Source organism: Equus asinus, chromosome 21 (genome assembly GCF_041296235.1).
Source record: "Equus asinus isolate D_3611 breed Donkey chromosome 21, EquAss-T2T_v2, whole genome shotgun sequence".
NCBI lineage: Eukaryota > Metazoa > Chordata > Mammalia > Perissodactyla > Equidae > Equus > Equus asinus.
The window spans coordinates 32,697,159-32,719,825 of record NC_091810.1 but is presented as its reverse complement, the minus strand read 5'-3'; the positions used below and the strand labels follow the sequence as shown (position 1 = coordinate 32,719,825).

At 40.0% G+C, this 22,667-nt stretch overlaps 1 protein-coding gene across 3 annotated transcripts in view; it reads right to left on the bottom strand.

Annotated features, from left to right (window-relative positions):
• Positions 1-22,667, bottom strand: part of TAFA4 (TAFA chemokine like family member 4) — a 148,290-nt gene that overhangs the window by 4,106 nt on the left and 121,517 nt on the right. For all 3 annotated transcript variants that reach the window (XM_044755074.2, XM_070492569.1, XM_070492570.1), the window contains exons 4-5: positions 13,501-13,656; positions 3,548-3,672 (exon numbers count right to left, since the gene is read on the bottom strand). In XM_044755074.2, the coding sequence (XP_044611009.1) occupies positions 3,548-3,672; positions 13,501-13,656 (281 nt within the window). The remainder of the gene's footprint in view (positions 1-3,547; positions 3,673-13,500; positions 13,657-22,667) is intronic.

Sequence of the window (22,667 nt, the reverse complement as noted above, 5' to 3'; positions counted from 1 at the left end):
TAGTGAAAAGAAAGCCTGTTATTTAAATTCTCAACTCTTACCTTTAGCTTTGCAATATGAAATATCATAAACATTTAGACACTTAATAGAAACTTTGAAGAACAAAATGAAGACAGACAATCAGGTAGGATGCTTGCAAAGAGCTACTGAAAAAAATACTCTATTCAACCTCAGCACTATGGACATTTGGGGCCAGATAACTCTTTGTTGTGGGGGCTGTCCTGTGCATTTTAGGATGGTTAGCAGCATCCCTGGCCTCTACCCACTAGATGCGTGTACAACCCTCCTCCCTAATGTGTGACAACTAAAAATGTCCCCAGATATTGCCAAATATCCCCTGCAGAGCAAAACTGCCTCTGGTTGAGAACTACCGCTCTAAAGACATAGCTCTTCACCCTTAGTAGATGTTTTAAAAATAAGAACATCAAAAAATCTAAAAGTTCACAAAATTCAATGTTATTTACTTCTATCTGCAAACAACAAAAAGCCCTAGCAAATGGCTGGCTTTGGTGCTAAGAAGACACTGTACGCTTGTTAGGAGCCTTAATACTGAAAACTCAGAGAAGAATTATCTAGCACAGAGTATGCAGTAAGACTCAGAATTAAATTAAGAAAAAGAAAGTTGAGGCAAGATGACAAAGTTATATTTTCCCACAAAAAGTAGTAGCTGCACCCTCTCTGGGGATACTGAACATTATGCAGGCAGAAAAAACTCCATGCCAACCTTTTCTCCTCGGGAAAGACAAAATGACTGGTTAGGGAACTGTCCCCGCTCATTTTCATATCTTCATCTAGGACTATTAATATCTCAAATTGACTGCTAGCTCTTTTCATATTTGCATTTAAATGGAAAATAAAATTCTGACATAGGTGGCGTACTGCAGACACTCTTACTCCCCAGTCTTTCTGTGTTTTGATGCTGCTCTGTGTGAACTGTCAAGGAAAATGGAATCTGTTTTGTTATATAGTTAACACCCCTCTAGGGAAGCATATAGGCCCTCCATCTCACCTGTGGGGTAAGGTCAGTGTCGATTTTGAGAAAAAGATAGAGCTCCCGTGGGCACCAAGCCCTTCATGGAAGCCAGTCACAGCTCCACAAATGAATTTACTCTATGTGCATAAGATCCATAAAAGATATAAAATGTTTTATGCAGTTCAAGTCACACGGCCTTGGATTAAGAAAGGAAACAAAGTTTTATGACTTTGAGATTATTCTCAAGTGGCGTATCATTTTTAAAAAAGCAGCTAAGTATCATGATGGCTTAGGGACCTGTATTATGTTTCTACAACTTTTCAAAGTGCTAAATGAAATGTCACTACCGTTGAGGATTTTGCTAGAGCAAACTTCTATTCCCAGCACACAGAGCAAAAATGCCCCTGAAGGTTTGCTTCCTGCAAATGCCCTCTCTAACTGCACATAAATAGAGAAGCAGCAGCTCCAGCAAGAGATTACTTAGACACATTCTTTTCTGGAACACAGTTGGCTGGTGCTCATGGTCTTGTTTTATATTTATATGTAAGAATCAATAAAAATATAATCTTCCAAAAAGTTATTTCTTAGTCTGCAAGAAATACGATGAAAGAAAAATCTGCTCATTGATGGATGTAAGACCCTAGTTCACTGGCGACTATGAGATTTGTATTTAGGAAGGGAATGGTGGCTGAAAGGGGCCATGGAGAAAGGATAGTGGAACTATCTTAAGGCAGGGTTTGCTTGGCAAGCACACTTGAGTTTATACAGATTGGAAGTTTATTGGGAGCGGCTTAGAAGAGGAGCTGGTAGAAATGATGAGAGTGTGAACTTCCTCCCTCCACCACTAAATGACCCCAGGAACTTCTACTGCCCTGGATCTAAAAGCATGTCTCAGGTCATTAAGCCTCATCATCTCGAGATCACTCATAAGAACAAGTTAGTTGATAATTGTAATTAATGTTGAAAATAGTCTTGATTGTGAACTTATGATTTTTAACAAGATAATAAGGAACGAATCAACTGTCTTACTATACTATTGATAATTTGGGGTATGATAATGTCAGCTGAAATTTACATTTAATTTAAAATTTATTATAAAATTTTACTTTATAGTATTTTATGTTTTAGATTTAATATCTTTCATTATATTAATGGCATTATATTTAAATATATATTTTATAAAGTCTTGTTTATTATAATAGCTCATACACACACACAGGAGGAGAACTCACTTGCTTTTGACCTCAGTGGCTGAAGATGAATGAGAACTCTAAGTGTCAGCAATTCAAAATACTCATAAAGGGGGAAATGTAAGCAAGATGAGAAGCCATTCAAGAACTGTTATACCTCCTAAGGGGGCAAGGCTCAGATAACAACCAGAACTAAAGAGTCATTCCATTCCGGTGTGTCTAACACTAACAATCCCAGAACGACCTGTTTTATTGATTTCCATTCAAGAAATAGTTACTGAGACAATAGCTGGCTCTGGGACTATCAGGGTAAGCAAAACAGACAAGGGCCCTGACTTCACAGCTCTCCACCAAGACAGAAAGCACTAGGTATTAAGCCAATAGTATACCACTCCAGGTAAAATGTAACCACAGTACACACTCAGAGATACAGGGGACATGAAGCCAATCAGTGAAGGATTCCCTGAAGAAATAATGGTTAAATAGAAAAGAAAGGAGGGAAGCACAGTCCTTTGCAACTGCAAAGGCACCACAGTAAGAGGTACAATGGAAGCCGGAGCAGAAAGAAAGAATGAAAGGGGGCTGGCTTGCGAGGTTATTGATTAAGGGCCAGAGGCAGGGGCTAGTGGACCACAGAGCCAGGAGAAGCCATTGAAAGATATGGGGGTGGACTAGCTTAGAAGATTTGCATTTCACAAAAATTACTGTAGTCATCGTGTGGAGAACAGACTAGAAGGAAGCAAGAGAGGATGTGAGGCAGCAACTCAGGAGTCCAGATGAGACACAATGTGGACGTGACGGGGGTTGTAAGTATGGTGATGCAGATTCACGGAGGGATCTGGGAGAAACAATCCCAAGGACAAAATAATAGATTGGACATGGGGAGATAAGGAAGAAGTTAGATTTCTGGCTCAAGAATGGGGTAGACAATGGTGCCCTTCGGAGACAGGGAGAACTGGAAAGAAGACCATCTGGGGAGGAAACTGTTGACTTGTAAGACTTGTATTAGAGTCTTCAACCATTAAATCTCCTTACAGGCAGTAGGTATTTCTACTTCAGCAAATCATGTGTGTGTGGATCCTTGCCACGCTTTTTTGATACACTGGCCTGTCAGCTCTGAAACCTTTACTTTAGAAGGCGCTGCAATGAATTTAGCAGCCCTGCCTAAAATAAGGAATTCACCCACCAAATCACTGCTCTGTGAAATATGACATAAAGGGTGACATTGGGAAAAGGGCTTTTCAAAGACCAAAGTCACAGGGTGGCACTGTCCAAGCAGGTTCATCAACATAAAACCATGTTGTCCTCTTGATGGCAGTAGGGAACGCCATAGCTAACAATGTGCTGAAGTTGTAAATGATAGTAGTGTTTTGTCTATACTTGCCTTTGTCGTTTTGACTTTATTGCCACTGCTACAGGACCACCCTGAGTAATCTGGCAGCACTTTACAATCCTCTCCTTCCAAACAAGGATTCATGTGACACCACCATTTCTGAATCACGATGGAAGCTGGAAAAGAAAGGCCAAAAAATGTTTGTTACACTGTTTCTTCCTCCAAATATGGACAACATAAAGCTCAATACAGATTAGGACACTGACTGCAAAGACTGCTAATAAGAATTATTTCACCACAAGTAAATTTAAAGAATGCAACCAGCCACATGCTCTGTAACACATTCTTTGGCTGTTGGGTAACTAATTGTAATACAGTTAGTGAGACTGCTTACTTTGCAGTGGGCCTGCCTGGATTTGAATGTGGCTGTGATACTTTCTTTTTCAGTGACCTTGGACTGAGTATTTAACACCTCTCAGCCTCAGCTTCTTCATCTGTAGAATGGGGATAAAAACAGAACCTCACCCCAGGATGTCACGAGGATAAGCTAACCCATGTGAAAGTCCTGGCTGACTTTGGGCCAGTCACTATGTTGTCAGAAAATGTTAGCTATTATTGTGGTCATTACCTTTAGTTCTTGGTTACAATGGTGGATATTGATATTGCAAAGTTGTTATATTTGACACTCTTTGTCATCAGTAGCAAAGACTAAAAGCAGTAAACATTTCCATCATACACAGTGCTCATCCTGCCATTCCAGTCAATTACTAGGTGTGAAGTGAAGACGGTGGGGGGGGGGACGACTTGGTATTCCCTCAAATGCTGACACCCTACACTAGTTCAGTCACCTGTGAATTCACTTTCCCCCTTACCTTACCATCCCTGCCAATAAAATGATTCATGTTTCAAGCCTGTGAAGCAGCAACTAGCACCCCAGTTCTCTGGGTTCGGAGGCAGATGAAGAGAAGTGAAGGAAACACCATCAACTTGGCTGTTTATTCCCACAGATTCCAAGAACAAAAAGGACTGTGACTGATTTTTAAAGGTGAGCCCAGCCAACGGGCTGGCCCAGGGTAAAGCTCTGGGGTCAGAGGAAGTGTGTGTGTATGGCAGGGGGTGGGGGGGCGCGTAGTTTAGCCCTGTTTTTCTTGTTGAAACAGCAACACTTTGATAGAAAACATCCCCCAGTGGAGGTGACAAACTACTACCACCTGACTCAATAGTTCAAACAAATCTTTCTAAATGCTAATAGCTACTTTTTCTTGAGGGCCGGGTACCCTACTAATTGTCTTCCCTGCATTTTCTAATTTCCATCTCACTGCAACTTTGAGGTTAAAAATTGTTATCTTCCTGTATTTTACAGAGAAGAGAAAGCTGAGGCCCAGAGGTACTGAGTGACTTGCTCAAAATTCCAGTTTGCAAGCAGTCGAGCAGCATCATGAATGGAGGCAGCCTGACACGCTGGAGCCCACCTCCAACCCTTAAATACGAACCCCTCCCTCACACCAGAGATCTCCACTAGAAACAACTCCTTGTATAGAAGCAGCGACCAAAGTAGGTAACACAGCAAGCCAGTACGTTCAAAACTCTGCCAGGAGAAAATACGATGTGGCATGATGAGGGCACAAGACGGGTTCATTATCGGCTAAAGTGGCCAGACATTGTGTCTTCTCGACATGCAGCCACCATTCCTGATTCTAGCCAATACTGATCGAGGATAACCATTTGCTATTCAAATCAGAAGGTGACAACACTGAGGAAGGGATATAGCTAAACGGGTTATTTATTTTGTCAGAGACTGCCACTGAACTGGAGTGGAGAGACTCACTGGGGAAAAGACTGAGATGGTTATATTCTTCTCAGCCCCAAATATCACAACAATCTCACCTTAAAACTGTATGGAGTTTTGTCATTTTCAAAGCACCCACTGTTCCTCTTTTAATTGTCCCAACAACGTTCAGAAGCAGCTAGGGGAGCCAGATGGTTCCAGAAACAAAAACCAGAGCTTTCCACAAAGTTAGTAAAAGCGAAGGAGGAGGTACTGCAATTTACATCTCTGTACTCTCTATCCAGCAGCCTTTCTACTACACAATTTACAATAATAGTTTAGATGAATAAGTGCTACATCGAGTATGACCATATTCATACCGCTGGCCAGTCCTTCATTACTTTCTGAATATCTTAGGTTGTTCCCAAGTGGATTTAAAGATAAATAAGAGATGGTTCCCAAACCTCAATTTAAAATACCATCTGCAGGACTGGAAAAGTTATATAAATGTTGACAGAGCTTAGATATATTTACACAGAGTTAAAGCTGAATTTAAAATACTTTTTTTATCTTTAAAAGTCTTCCTTAGACACACTTTCTTCCACTCAGCAGTGGGAGCCTATGTCCTCTTGAGAGGTGTCAGAGCTACATGGAAGATTCAAAAGAAGCCTTGAGAGATGCCTAGTGATCCATCCAAGTGAAGGTAGGAGGGGCAGTGGGACAGTGAATGGTCCATCTAGAAGCCAGTACACCCGTGTGGCTGAAGTGAGGGGTCAGCAAGGAAGCACTGGATGCTCAGCTGAGGAGGATGGTTTGGGAGGCAACCTTTAAGGGCTCTCAAGGTCAACTCAAGATTAGACTTGATTCTCTTGGCAGTGGGGAGCCATGGAAGGTTTGTGAACAAGGCAGTGCAATCAGCCAGGGAAAGCTGTGGGCCTAGAAGAGTTAGCTTGGCAGAGGATGATGAAAGAATTTGGGACAGAGAGGAGTCTGAAAGAGAAGGCAAATTCAAGTGTGACTGAGAAATCTGAGAACAAATTCCCTGCAGAGGAAATCGACTGAACCAGATTATCTCAACATCACAGCAGAGAAATGTTGGTACTTCCTTACTGGACTCATGGGGGACCCAAGATAATTCTGATGCCAAAATCTAGAAAAGGACCTGGAGGGAAAAAAAATGGATGGATTCAGGCATATGTCACAGGAAAATATGCAAATTCCTAACTACAGAAAAAAATTAAATATTATTTGCCTAGTATTTTATTTAAGTATTGAAATAAATTTAAATAAATAAAAGAAGGAAGAATATCTGATCAAGTGCTTGTAAAATTATTTACCAGTCTTCTTTCATTTAATTAGACAATACAGGGATTGTAATTACTCTTTGGGAGGTGAACATGATGTAATCTACACAGAATTCGAAATATATTATGACGTACACCTCAAAGTTATATAATGTTATCTGTTACTGCAATAAAAAAATTAAAGAAAAATAAAATATGGAGTGATACCTCTAAAGATGGATTCAAAATAGACTCCTTAAAATAGCAAGTTTTTACATTACAAATATCTGAAATATTCCTATCTGCAAAAAAAAAAATCATTTTTATATCTTCTAGAAGAATACATTGAGTGAGGCGCCTCAATAAGTAGATACACTATCCATGATGGAGTTTCTTTGTGAGAGATTTAACAGCAAAAACAAGAGACATAATAACAGCCATGACAGTAGCCAAAATAAGTCTCAAAGTTCAAGATTGACGAAGGAACTTACAGCTAAGATGAGAACCAAGCCCGGGTTTGACCTGACAGTGAACGCGGTGATTAAACAGCCAGGAAGTTTAAGCTTTGTGTATGCTGAGCCAGGCTGAGTGGGACAAAGGACTCAGAAGGAGGATTCTATTAAAACAACTCTTGAGAACATCTGCCCACTTAACTGAGCCTCATCTCCACAGGAAAATACATTTGTAGGAGGCATATATATTTTTTTCTGTTACAAAATACCATAATACACTTTAAATGAGAAAGTGTCTTACCACTTCTATTTTTAAAATAAAATTCTTTAAAAAGCCCCACGCCTTCCTGACTTACAAAAACACAAAATATGCCTATCTTCAGGCTGCCATCTTATAATGAATTCTTAGTTTTACGCAGAAATGAAGAAAAAAAAGAGATCATGAAGCCATAGTTTTCTGGTAGCGACTAGTACTTTCTATAATGTTTTCTAGGTGAAAATAGATGACTAATTAGCTATTTTGGTGCATTTTCTTTACTCTCTGTTGTACAAAATAAATGGAGGTTTTTTGCTATCCCTGTCCCACATAAATATCACCCCACTAAATAAAACACAATATGTATTTATATAGCTATTTAGATAAACCCACTTTCAAATAAGACTAACAAAGGACAAGCTCACTTCTCAAGAGCTGGTCTCTCATTTGTTGACTGACTTTAGTGGTGTTTACACAGAGTGAAAGCTTTTCTAAAGAAAAGTGTGTTTTTATACCAAAAATATGGACAGTAAGATGAAGAATATATCTTCCCAGAATATATATCATCTAGAAAATGGGAACGGTCACAAGAATATGCTGTGAGATATTAATATATTTTAGCTTTAGCTATTTTGCTCTTACCACCATTATTTCAAGGCACTCACTGTGTTCTGTAAAAATTAAGCCATTTATTAACTTTTAAGATAGATGGTGGAAAGCCCTGCCAATTTGTATTTCTTGTTATTTTAAGAAAAGAGTCCATTCTGACCTGACCCAGGTAACAAGCACAAAGGCAGGAGTTGGAGCACTCTGATTTTTTGTTTTTAAGGGAGGCTTTTACTTGTTCACACATTTCACAAATAACACAGTGTTGCTATTTCCACAAAGTACACGGAGGTACTGAGTGCAGCAGTGGACGGATTTATATAGACTGATCTTTTGTGATCTGAGTTTTTCCTCTCAGCGAAATACTACCTCACACAAGTACATCTGCGTATGTGGGGACCTCTGAGGCAGCGTTTCTCGATCTTGACACTAGTGACATTTCGGGCTGGATAATTCTTTACTGTAGGAGTCTATCTAGTGCCTTGTAAGATATTTTGCAGCATCCTTGGCCTCTAGCTGCTAGATGACAGCAGCACTCTCTGCCCCAGTGTAACGACCAAAAGTGTCTCCAGACATTATCCAGTGTCCCCATGGGGGCAAAATCAACCTGGTTGAGAAACACTGATTTATGGTTCTACAGACATACTCAGCCCAGAATAAGAGGCTGTGGTAATCCATCAGACCTCATCAAAGCTGTGCTTTGTAAAAATAATCCTAATCCATGGTAAACCCCATGCCAGCACTATCCCATGTCTTCCTTCCTGGCCCCTGTGTGGGCAATTCCACAAGTCTAAAATTTGCACACATGCACGGGCTCTCTCTCTCTCTCTCTCATACGCACACACACAAATCCTGGCTAATCCTGGACCAGCCATGAAACCTGTGCTGACAAGGCGACCTATCAAATTCAGGGGTCACATTTTTCCTTCTCAGAAATCTTAGCGTATTTTATATGAACTTTGTTCAGAGCACTTCATATCCTTTCTTATTGGCACACTCGGCTTCATCCACTCTCCTAGAATACAAATTCCCAGAAGGCAGGAATTAAATCCTAAAATTTGATTTCACCTGAGGCCTCTACTATCAAGGGCTCTGTTTACATCTCCAGCCTTGTCTTCTACCATTTCCGAGCCAGACTCAGCAGACTCAGCTACTCCCAGGTCCCAGGCTTGTCCCACTCATGCTTATATGCTTTACGCTGCTCCACTCCCTAGTTCCGTCCTACCTGGTAAAGTCAGACCCATTGCTTCTCAGGGGCACCATCCCTGATGGCTTTCTCCACTGTCTCCTGGAGTCCTTCATTTACTAGAGTTTAACTGTCTATCTTTCCTAGTAAACTGTGGGCTCCTTGAAAGCAGGACCTGAGCCTAATCATCCTCCTCCCTCCCAGCATCTAGGACATGCCAAGCATAAAAGTGCTAAATTAAAGCTTGATGAATGAAACAACAAAAGCAAGGTGCATGTCCTTCCAACTCAAGTGCTTTTGTAAAGCACACTCGCTGTCATTCACCTGACTGCCACCGAGAAGAGTCAGAAAGCTGCTGCATCTTTTTGGTGGCACAGAGAACAGAGCCAGTAAGACAACCTTGTGAAAGCACATCTTAAAGACAGACCTGTGTCTCATCACATAGTCCACAAAGCCACGAAAGTTGTCTGCAGCGCAAACAGCAACTCTCTTCTGACATCTCAGAAAAACAGAAGAAATTCGGGCATCACCAAAAGAAAAAAAAAGAATAGCTTTACAAAGTAACCGCCTCCCATGCCCGAGATTTTGTCTTATTAATCTTTGGTAAAGAGGATGTTTAGAAAGCATTGGCTTTGACAAAATAAATTAAGCTTTATTGTATTACACATTTATCTCATTTTATCATAAAACCATTCAGCATTATCTCTATAGAGCTGTATTGTGATAAATGTGTAGAATACAGTTCCCACCACCAAACAGCCTTGTATGTGCCAGAACAATATTCAAAAGGAAGAATTCTTACCAGCTAAACAGTTGTTTGTTTTAGGACTCAAGTAACCATAGCCTATCCTATCTACCAAATCCCAAATGTGTATGAAAGATACATTTCAATAATCCAGGGGGATTTCATAAGTTAATTATAACAAAAAAAAGCTTGTTGAGGGGGGGAACAGCTAATTTTTCTTCCTGTTTAACTAATGAAAGCTATGATTCTATGGAAAAGCAGTGAAAACACCAGATAATCATCTGTGGTGTGAATTAACAAAATGCATAAGGATATTCCAATTTCTAGGCCAACATTAATTACTGCCCCACTCCAACATCTTCTTGTCTTTGTTTTAATTTAAATGTAAATTCCAGTGAATTTTATATTTTAGATCTTCTCTATTCTTATTGACAAATAAGATAAGAGGAACAGAAGAGCAGAGACTAGGCCTTCCCATGTGCCAATTAGCAGCATGCTACTGCATAATTATTACGGGATAAAGATTAAGCAGGTAAACCTAAAAAGCCCTAATGGAGACATATTCAGATAAGGAATAAAAGAACATCGGGATATGAAAACAGACATAAATCCTAACCAGAGCCTAAACTACAACTTTCTAGACCTTCCTCAGTGACTTTGATCCAATAAACAGTCATTGAACACTGACTGTTTGCCAGGCAATGCTAGGTGCAGGGGACACAAATATGAAAACACAGTCACAATTGCATCTTTCAGAGGGTTAGCATTCTCTGCACACAAATGTTGTACCAAAGTTATATATTTACATAAAGTTTATCCTGCGCTGTCCAATAGAGAAGGTTCTAGTTACAAGTTCCCATTTAAATTTAAATTCACCGTCGTCACATGTCAAATGCTCAACTGCCACTGGTGGCTAGTGGCTATCGACCATATTGGACCCATACACATCATCACATACAGCGACAGACATATATAGAAAGAATATTTGCATCATCACAGAACATTCTACTGCACAGACTCTGCTCAGACACCAAATCATTCATCACCATCACTTGCTGATCCAATGACACGAGGGAAATCATTTAGTTAGACTGCAAGTCTGTTTGCTTTGCCATAGACACAATCAAAATGTCCTTCAGTAGAGGAATGGCTAAATAAATTATGACCCATCCATACAATGGAATGCTGTGGAGCAATTAAAAAACAACCTAATATTGATAGGAGTAAAGCAGGTGGGATTAAGAAATATCCAATGTGATACCATTTGTGTATAACACACATTCTACCACATTTTCTACAGATTTAAATACACAAATATACAGAAAAATATATTGACCAAAGAGAAAATGTAGTTATTACCCCCAGGGTGGTAACCAAAGGGGATTCTGCCTGTATACAAAACAAGCTAATTTAGGGTAAGGTATTAATACTTCCTTTACTAAGAGAAAGATGCTAATAGTAATCTCTACCCTATTCATACTTGCCAAGTACCAATAAAAGTGCTCTGAGTATTGTAAAACATTATTTAGATATATAAGATTTTTTATAGCCAAAGATTCTGGGCTAGACAAAGCATAAATATAGTTTATATTATGATTTCTAAGTTCCTGCAGAAGTCTGAAGTCTACAGAGACAAGCAAACACAGTGGTTACCTTTAGAAAACAATCGGCGATTAGTGAAGGTGAATTAATTCTCCACTGTGCTAAAACTCACTAATCCTCCAGTCAGTGAGAGGAGGTGTAAAAAGAGACCCAATTCCTGTCCTCAAGCAACTTGCGGACTAAAAAGAAGGCACATATTCCACAAGTTTTTACAACAAAATAGGGATGCATGTCATGAACTGGAAGTACGGGGAGATACAAGAACATACAAAAGATGTGAAAGGAAAGTAGGAATTAAGTAGACAAAATGTGTGTTGCGAGGAAGAGGGCAATTCAGGCAAAGGGTATAGACAAGTGAAGCACAAAGATGAAAGGGAAGGGAAGGACCCCAGGTTGGATGGAGTGGAGTAGATGAAAGAGAGAAGTGAGACAGTCATATTACGCAGGGCTTCATAAGCCATGGTGAAGAATTTAGATTTTATTTTACAGACAGTGGGAAGTCATTAAAGTGTGGTTTTAAGAATGAGAGTGACATGATCAGTTCTGTTTTTGTAGGAGGATCATTCTGGCTACGGGGTGGAAAACGGAAGACTAGGAGTAGTAGTAAGCTCAGCCAGATGTAATGTCTGCTCCTAGAAGTGGAGGTAACAGTGGGGTAGAGATAAGTGGACTGATTTGAGAGACAGTAAGGGAGCAGAATGGCTATGATTAGGATTCAGTTGATGGAGAAAATAATATACTAAACTGCCCAAGAGGAGGAGGAGAGGAACTTAGCAAATTTCTTTTAAATGCCATTTTTTTTCATGTTAAAGATCTTCATATTCTTTTATAGGTCCATGATCCTTTATCTATAACCCCCAAATCTACAAAGCTCTGAAAATAGAAAGGATTTCTGTAAGATGGCAGCCAAACCTAGCTTAGTTAACATGAGGTTCTTCTTGCTTTATCTCATTCTGCATGAATATTCACTTATTTCACTATAGAAATATTAATATCTGTGATTATGGGTACCACTGGAGAAGACATGGAGAAGACTGGAGAAGGTTTGTTAGGTAACAGATGGTATGTACACTATGTTACCTTTGTAAAATCTGATAAAATCTGAATTCCGCAACACATCTGGCCCCCACGGTTTCTGATAAGGAATTGTAAATGGGCAATTTTCCCCTTTCACTTCCTGGCTTTAAAGGTGGCTGAGATCAGCCTGTGACAACACCATTCGTAATCGTACAACCCACCAATCAGTGTCTGTGTTTGGTAGGGTAGGTGGGATGTGGGTAAGTCAGCTATCATTTTTGATTCTGCAATAAGATCTGGAGTTAAGAATGTGTGTGTGTGTTCTAACTGTTGACCTTTAGACATGCATCAGATAAGACTGGAAGTGCTCAATTTCAGGGAGGTTTCACACCACTGTAGAGACACTGCTACAAGGCTTAACCTCATGTATCTGTTCCCCTGGGGACTAATACTGGTTTCTAACAAGGTGTCTGCTAGAAGGAGCCGGGCATCAAAAGGAATCAATCCCAGTCCTCCATCCACAACCATCAACAGTCATTCATTTTTTTTTTTTTTTTTAACTATTGGCATAGTACTCTGCTGGAAGATTGGGAAACAACAAATGAATGATACATGATCCCAAACTATTCTCAGAGAAGTTGCTCCAAAGAAGATGTTTTATAAATGTTTGTTAAAATAATAAACTAGGAAAGAAGAGATTTTTAATCTATAACATTAAACATGAAGTGAGACAACCAGGCTGCTGTTTTTGGAGTATAGAATTTGAGAGCAGGAATAAGAGCATCTCTAGGGAGGAAACTGCTTTGATGGGGGAGATCTGGAGATACAGCGGGGCCAAAAGAAATCAAAGCACATCTTCCTGATTTTCTGGGAATGGAACTCCCCACTGCTACTTCTTGGGAGACATCACTAATAACTCACCTTACTCATTAAGAAATTTGTGGAGTTATATTTATGTTCACTTTTGGAATGACGCTGCCCTAGAAGGAAACTACTTTTCTTTGCATTGCAAAGATAGTAAAGTAGGGAAGTTCTTGGTAGTTCTATGTCCTTTTGCAATATTGGAGGAACTGATCAGAAAGGTCTTACCTTCAACACAAGACGGCTGAGCCCGAGTTGTGCCAGCAACCTGTCCAGGGAAGCAAGAACACTTGACGGTTTGTGATCGCTCTTCTATGCGGTTCTTGTTACAGCACCGGTGCACAGCGACTACCTCACAGGTCCCTTGCTTGATTTGGTGGTGACCTGGTAAGTAATGGGGGAGAAAAAGAGATGCAGTGCTGTTAGGAGAAAATGAAACCACGAAGAATGTGAAGGACCATGACTACATTTTCCAACTTCCTGTGCTATGCTTGTGAATCTATGTCATTTTTTATTTTGATGTAGTTTCAAATTTACATAAAGGTGGCAAGAATAAGGGAAAAAACTCCTATGAACCAATAGTAGAAAGAAATTTGGTCCTCAAGATCTTCATGGTTATGTTACATTACCTACATGGCAAAAGAGATTTTGCAGATGTAATTAAGATTACTAATTGGTTGATTTTTAAAAAGGGAGATTATCCTGGGTCATCCAAGTGAGGCTAATGTGATGCATGAGCCCTTAGAAGGAGAAGTAAGAGATTCAAAGCTTGAGAAGGACTCAAAGCACCATTGCTGGCTTGAAGACGGAGGGAGCCAAAAGACAAGGAAATGGAGACCTTAGTCCTTCAACCACAAGGAACTGATTTCTCCCATTAACCTGAAAGCACGTGGAAGCAGATTCTTCCCCAGAGTCTCCATAAAGGAATGCAATCTTGCTGATACCTTGATTTAATCCAGCCACACTGGGCCAGACTTATGACCTACAGAAACATGCTGCTGAATTTATGGAAATTTGTCGCAGCAGCAATAGCAACCTAATACAAGACCTTTTCCAGATTCAGTAACTGTTAGCATGTGACCCCATCTGCCTTATCGTTCATTGTCTTTCATATCTTTTTCTGAGCCATTTTACAGGAAGTTGCAGACATGATACCCTTCTAGCCCTAAATACTTCAGTGTGTATTTCCTAAACAAAGATTCTCTTACAAATCAGAAAATTTGACATTGATACAATACTATTACATAACCTGCAGACTATTGTCAAATTTTGCCAATTGTCCCAATAATGTCCTTTATAGCCATTTATTCCCCTGTTCAGGATCCAACTGAGGGGCCTACATTACATTCAGTTGTCCCATTTCTTTAGCCTTCTTTAAGCAGAAACTATTCTTCAGTCCTTATCTTTCCTAACCTTGACATTTTTAAGGAATCCATACCAGTTATTTTCTAGAATGTCCCTCAATTTGATTTTGCCTGACGTTTCCTCTTGATTAGATTCAGGTAATACATTTTTAGTAGAATACCCCAGAGTGACACTATGTTCTTCTCAGTGCATCATATCAGGAGGGACATGATGTCATTTGTCCCATTATTGGTGCTATTACCTTTAATCACATGGTTAAGGTGGTGTCTGCCAGCTTTCGGGATTTGTAAAGGTACTATTTTTCCCTTTGTAATTAACAAGCATTTTAAGGGGAGATATGGTGAGACTATGTAAATATCCTATTCTTCACCAAACTTTTACCCACTAGTTTTAGCATCCATTGATGATTTCCACCAGAATCAATTATTACGATGGTTGCAAAACTGATTCTATATTAATGTTCAAATTCTCTCAAATAGAGACTGCAGGAGATCTTTCAAACTGACAGCTGTGTCATTTTGACATATCCCCGTTATTCTCTGAGATCTTGCTAATTTTCTGGCTCAGAAGATGTGCTAGTCTCACCTCATATTTTCTCTGCCCTCATCATTTTTCTCCAAGGAGCCCAGATTGTTTTTAGTGGGGCATCAGATTTAGAAACCAAGATCCTGGCACATAGGCTTACTCATTGCTGCTAGGGAGTGATTTGGGCTGAAAGGGTAGACAGATCTAGGAAGTGTGTGTCTATGTACAGCATATAACTTCACATTGCTATCTCCAATTCCAACTTAGTACCATAGGTTCTTGCTACTTTTTCCACAATTCTTTTTTTTTTTTTTGAGGAAGATTAGCACTGAGCTAACATCTGCTGCCTATCCTCCTCTTTTTGCTGAGGAAGACTGGCCCTGAGCTAACATCCGTGCCCATCTTCCTCTACTTTATATGTGGGACGCCTACCACAGCATGGCTTGCCAAGTGGTGCCATGTCCCGCACCCAGGATCCGAACCAGTGAACCCCAGGCCACCGAAGTGGAACATGCACACTTAACCGCTGAGCCACTGGGCCGCCCCTCTCCACAATTCTATATTGTTATCTCCCATCACCAATAACGAGAAATCTAACTTCCATAGTCCTGTAACAAACAGACAGTAGTTGAAGTTTAATTTGCATTGGAATCCATTTTATCAGTTAGGAGTCTTTCGTTATAACAACAAAAACTCATCTGAGCTAACTTAATCCAAGGAGAACTTATTGGAAGATTATCAGGAGATTGCAGATCCAAGAGAGAATTCAGGTTAATGGTAAGTGGAGCCATTCTCATGGCTGGCCCTGAGTGAATAATTTTACTCTATGAGTCTGTTATTCTGCTCAACATTATATCAGTTGTGGCAGGCACCCTCTAAGATGGTCCCCAATCATCCCTGCCTTCTAGTATCCACACCTTTGTGCACATGGTACCAGGGTTGGTCTTTATGACCAATAGCATGCAGCTGAAATGACAGTATGTCACTCCTAGGATTAGGTGGCCACTCTCTCTGTGCCTCTCAGATCACTCACCTGGGGAAGCCATGGAATGAGTGGCCCTTTCGAGAGGCCCATGTGGTGAGGAACTGAAGTTTCCTGCCAACAGAACGATAAATGAGCTGATAAGCAGAATCCCTCCCACACTGGACCAGAGTTGGACTGTGTGCCAATAGCATACAGCAGCAGAAGTGATGGTTTGTCACTCCCACAGTTAGGTTATAAAAGACAGTGGTGCACTCGCTTGCTCAGCACTCACTCTGGGGGAAACTAGGTTGGGTACAGCTCCTATGGAGAGGGCCCTGTGGCCAGGAACTAAGTCTACTGCCATCAGTCACATGAGTGAGTTTAGAAGTAGATCTTACAGCCCTAGTCAAATCTTCAGAGACTACAACCTCAGCCAACAGCTTAACTGCAATCTAATAACCCTGAGGCAGGACCACCCTGATGCTCAGAGACTGTGTGAAATAATGTATGTTGATTGTTTTAAGCTTCTAAGATTTGGGCTGATTTGTTACACAGCAATAGATAACTAATACACCAACTCTGGCTATACCAGGATGGAGAGACTTACATTTGCTCTGATAAAAAACAACGTAAACAAGATTGCAGAGGCAATGTTTAGAAATTATTAATGAGAGACAACCTTTTCAAGTGTTCTGGAGCACTCTCATGATTTTCAGGTACACCATTTACATATAAATTGTTCCACGAATTACAAGCAATCTCATCTACTCATTAAAACAGGTTTCCCCAAGGATTCCCATGGGTTAGTGTTTTGCTTGATGCACATGTTTCCCATAACAAAACCAGTTTAAAAACATTCCATAATTCAGATTTTTAATCCATAAAGATAGGCCTTCCACATAATAACCTCTATATTATTCTGAATTTTTCCTGGCCCTCCCCTCTCATACTATCTTAAATGTCGGTGGAAGCAAAATTCAATTACTGGCAAGAACAAATACTAAGGCAAAGTTTCATTTGTAAAACACATAAAAGCAGAACCAGTACCCAGAGAATCAAACCACCAGCAGGAGAGAAAGTTTTCCATCTACTACGGAAGCATAAATATGAAAGAAGCAATTAAAACTCTAAACCTAATTAAATGTTCACAACAAGAATGTTGATTTCCCAAAGGTAGCTGAATACAACTGTAAAAAATATATATATAAATAAAAATAGCAATTACAATGTCAGTAAAGTAGCATGGGAATTTAGCGTTGAGAAAGCAGAAAAATAAGGACTGGGAAGTGTTCATGGGGAGATCCTTTCTCTGGTTTCCAAACGCAAATAAGCACCTTCAGGTCAAACATTCCTTGATGACTAATGACTAGCCATGTGAGGGAAGCAGGGTGAATTCATCCTCGGTCCTCTCTCAGTGCCTGCCCTCTGTGTTGGCCATTGTCTCAGTTGGTTTGGCTGCCATAACAAAGCACCAAGACTGGGTGGCTTAAACAACAGACATTTATTTCTCACAGATCCGGAGGCTAGAAGTCCAAGAGCAAGGTGCTGGCCAATTCAGTGAGAGTGCTCTTCCTGGCATGTGACAGCTGCCTTCTCACTGTGTCCTCACATGGCAGAGAGAGAGCTCTCTGATGTCTCTTCCTTGTTTTCAGATGGACACCTGCCAGCCTTATCAGATTAAGGCCCCATCTTTATGACCTCCTTTATCACCTCCTCACAGATCTTGTCTCCAAATACAGTCACATTTGGGGGTTAGGGCTCCAACATATGAATTTAGGGGGTGGGGAAGAGACACAATCTAGAACAGCCATCATCATGCCTTAATTAGATTTTAAATAACCCGAGAGAGTCTATAAAGAAGGCAGCTTTAAACCTCATTAAGAAAATGAAAGAAATATGCTTTAGTAACTTCTTAGAATAGTCAAGAAGTCATCTGGACGTTCATTAGTATTATAGTTTGCTTAGAATTTTGTTGCTATTTAGATAACCATTCACAAATGCAAATAGATTTTTTTTCTATTCAAACTTGTCCCTGAATAATCAGCTTGCCTGGTCTAGGATTTTATTCATTTATTTAGCACTGACTATGGTACTTCATTGATTTGAGGATCCATACTTTTTTCAGCTTTTAATATATCAGTAGGTGTCACAACTGATAGCGTCTTCCCATTATAATTGGCATTGCTTTTCTTTCTTAGAAATACACAAAATAGAAGTGTATCTCACAATTGATGCCATTTTAGACTTGATAAAATATGGCAGCTTATAGGCACAGTTCTAAACTCCTTACAAATATTATCCAATCTTATAAAAACACTATGAAGTAGATACTATTTTTATTCCTATTTTACATTTAACAAAATCTGCAAAAATTAATTTGTCCAGGGTCACACAACTAGACACTTTGAGTAAATTCACTTAAAACAAAGGTGCATTTTTCCTCTTAAATAGTGGGCAACATTTTATTTGGGGATCCATCTTGTAAACTAAAGCTAAATACACATACATAAGACCCATGCAATAACTGTGAGGTTGTAGCTGAAACTTCTCATATGGGGTTTACTTTAGAGTTTCAAGGTGTCAACTGGAATAGGTGAAACGGAATTCTCCAGAAGTGGAGCTGCTGCCCTCTGGAGAGAAACTGGCCAAAGAGAAAACAAAACACTCTCCCCTTCGTGCTGTCTGTTAATGCTTGTCAGTTGCTGGGCCATTTCCCTTCTGGTTTTGTCTCAGGAGGAAGATAGGAGAGTATTTCGTTCTATAAATGTAACCAACACTTAGATACAGTGTACTATGTGCCACATGCTGTTCTCAGTGCTCTTGGAGACATATTTTCTAAGTGGGGAAACTTGAAACTCTTCCTTGATTCCTTTCCACACTGCTGAACTTGCAAACGGGTTGCATATTTTCTTTTCAAAAAAGGTGACTTAAAATATTGGCAGGACTGTAAAATGTAAGATGCCTCGTTCCCTGCTCACCAAAATAGTTACTGTAGAAAGCATTAAAAGCGTTATGATAATCCTTACAACAAAAATTGATTGCTTTGGGATTGCTATAGAGGATGGATTAACTTTATCTGGAGAGTAAACTGCTTAAATGCATATCTTTCTTTTCTTATTAAATATACTTTTAAGAGAAGTTGCGAACAACAGAGAAAATACCCATTTGTCCCAGTGCAGTCAGGGCCTTTCCACTATAAAAGGGATAAAATACAAAACCACATCTGCAACAGAAGTTCTTCAGTTGAAATTACTTGAAAGCTGATAGACAGAAGGCATCAGATTAGGGTGACTTCCTTCATGTGATTATTTCTCTTAGATCCTTTTCCTTTTGTTCAAATCCTTTTTCCCCTTCCTCCTCCTGCCCAGCACGAGAAAATACACCCTCAAAGGGAAGCCTTACTCTCCACTGATCTTCTTAGAAGGCATTTATTTGATTTGAGTGTAGTTTTCTATGGCATTCTCAGCCTTTCTCTCCGTGGGAGCAGAACAGAGGAAAGAGAAGGCTGAAAACAAGATTTCATGAAATGAAAGCAGAAAGTGAGGCCATGGATGGACACTGCCTTTGGCAAACACACCCAGTATTCCCAGTTGTGGTTCCCTTACAATTCTCAACTTTCTTCCCCTTTCCATGCCCCAATTTGGTTTTTAGTCACAAAGAGAGATGTCAAGTAAAGGAGTTAAGACGATGGTACCCATGGGACCATCAGCTGGACAAACTTGGTAACTTAGCTGTGGAAACAAGTATCTCTGAGCCCCTCCCATGTACCAGACCCCCTGCCGGGTTGAGGATGGAGCCATAAAGAAGAGACACACCTCTGGACTCAAAAAGTAGAGATACCAAATGGAAATATCTGACAATTCTCTGAAGGTGGAAATGGACTTCTCCTTACCTGCTGGGGACAAAGGAGAGGACACTGGACTGGAGTCAGAATTGCTGAGCTGGAATGCCAGCTTCCAGGCTTGGGGAGTTTGAGTCTTTCAATATCACTTTTCTCATATAGAAGTAGTATATTTTCTACCTCCCATGATGGTTATAAAGTTTAAATTAAAGTGCTTAATGAATATAGTACACTATTGGAAACACCATATATGTTGAATAAGTGACTTTTGTTTACATATTTATTCAGTAAATATTCGTTGAGCATTTACTCTGTGCTAGGCACACGGAAACATAATACTGAGCAAAAAAGGCCAAAAAAATCCTCTTGATCAAGGACCTTTCATATTTAGTGATGACAGAAACACAAAGCAGGCAAGATGCACCTGAAAATAGAGAGGGCCGAAGAATCGAACATTTGAGTGAGAAATGAAAGCAGGTGAGGGAACAACCCTTACAGACGTCTGAGGAGAAGAGGCCCTCATAACTGGAGCTATGTGAGAGAAGGGACGATTAATAAGAGATGATGCCAGAAAGATAATGGAGGGTGAACGAGCAGATTACATGGGACCTCAAGGGTCACTGTGGGGTCATCGTGGGATGGGAAGCCCCTGGAAATCCTGAACTTAGAATGAGCCCATCTGACATCTATTTTTAAAGGATGTTCAGAACAGTCTAAAGAGGAGCAAGGATGGAAGCAGGGACACAACTCCTGTCATGGTAATCCAGGGAGAGGTGATGATGGCTTGGACCAAGGTCACAGCAGTGGACATGGTAAGAGAAGGTTTGATTCTGAATATATTTAGAAGGTAGAGGTGACAGGATCTATTGATTAAACGTAAGATGTGAGAGGAAGAGAGAGAGGTCACTGCTGACTCCAAAGTTGCTGCCTTGAACAACGAGAAGGATGGGGTTGTCTCTTAGGTAAATGAGGAAAAACTAGGAGCTCGGTTAAGTTTTAGATGCTGATTAGATACCTAACTGAGGAGGTCAAATAGGCAGTTAGACATTTGAGTCTGGAGTTCAAGAGAGAAGTCCAGTTTTAAGATGGACATCTGCTCATCACTGGAATATGTGGATGTTATTTAAAATCATGAGACTAGATAAAATCCCCAAGGGAATAACCGTAGCCCGAGGATAAAGAAAAGAATGACTTCAATGTTAAGAGTTTGGAAGAAGAGCAGCAGTGGGCGGTGACCTAAAAAGAGAACCAAGAGTGAGTGCATAGTGTTCTGGGAACCCAGTGGACAAAGGTACCAAGAATGAGGGAGTAATTCTGTTAAATGCTGCTATGAATTCAAGTAAGATGAGGACCACTGGATGGTGCCATGTTAAGGTCATTGGTGGCCTTAACAAGAAAAGTATCAGTAGAAAAATGGAGGTAAGTCATGACTGGAATGAGTTTCACGGACAGCAGAAAGTGAGAAATTGGAAACAATAAGTATAGCTGGAAATTGTGTTATAAAGAGCAGGAGAGGAATGAGAAGAAACTGAGTGCTTTTGTAGACATTTATGATCATATAGCAAAAGGCAATTATAAAATGAAGGATATATTACACAATGTTACAATTGTTTTTCTTTTTTTTTTTGGTGAGGAAGATTCACCCTGAACTAACATCTGTGCCAATCTTCCTGTATTTTGTACATGGGATGCCTCCACAGTGTGGCTGATGAGTGGAGTAGGTCTGTGCCTGGGATGTGAACCTGTGAACCCGGGCCATGGAAGCGGAGTGCACAGAACTTTAACCACTTGGCCACTGGGCCAGCCCCTATACTATATTACAATTTTTTTCCCTGAAAAGCCATGCAGCAAAATCGAATCTAGGAATTACATCCTACCTATCTTTTCCTTTCTCCTGTGTTCCCAACTTAAAGAAAACTGCCCATCTGCCTAAATCACTCTGTCTCTGTGAGAATAACTACTATTGTTCTATTCTAATAGACGTTACAAATAAAAATTTTCAACAACTGATTGAAAGTCAAAACAAGAATATGTTCCAATCCAACACACCCTCTTACCTTAAGTTTTTAAGATATCTAAGAATTTCCTATGCTCAGTAGTCGTAATTAGTCTTAAAATTTTTTTTCTTCCCTCACTACTCAAAACAATGCCTATTCTAAGGCCTTTCCCTCCACATTTTTCTTACTCAGAAGTCTGCTACCTATTTGCCATTCTTTACTAAGCGCACCCTCAATTAGAAGATACAGATCTTGAGAGGATAAGCACCATGGAATAAATGCTCTGAGAGGAGCATCATTAAGTGAAACTTGATCTTTTGAATGCATGACATCAATGAATATGAATAGACACAAACACACACACAAAATAGCTTCCACTTTAACAGTAATATAAAAGCAGGCCTGAATTAATAACATACAATTTCAAATGTTACATCAAGATATCACCTACTTTTTAGTGGGCCAAATCTTCCCATATTTCAGAAGTATTCCATCAAACTGTTCTGGACTGAATTGTGTTCCCCCAAATTCATAGTTTGAAGCCCTAAACCCCAATGTGACTATATTTGGAGATAGGGCCTTTAGCAAGGCAATTAAGGTTAAATGAGGTCTTAAGGGCAGGGCCCTGATCCAATAGGACTGGTGTCCTTATAAGAAGAGGAAGAGACCGCAGAGAGTTCCCTCTCTCCACACTCACAGAGAG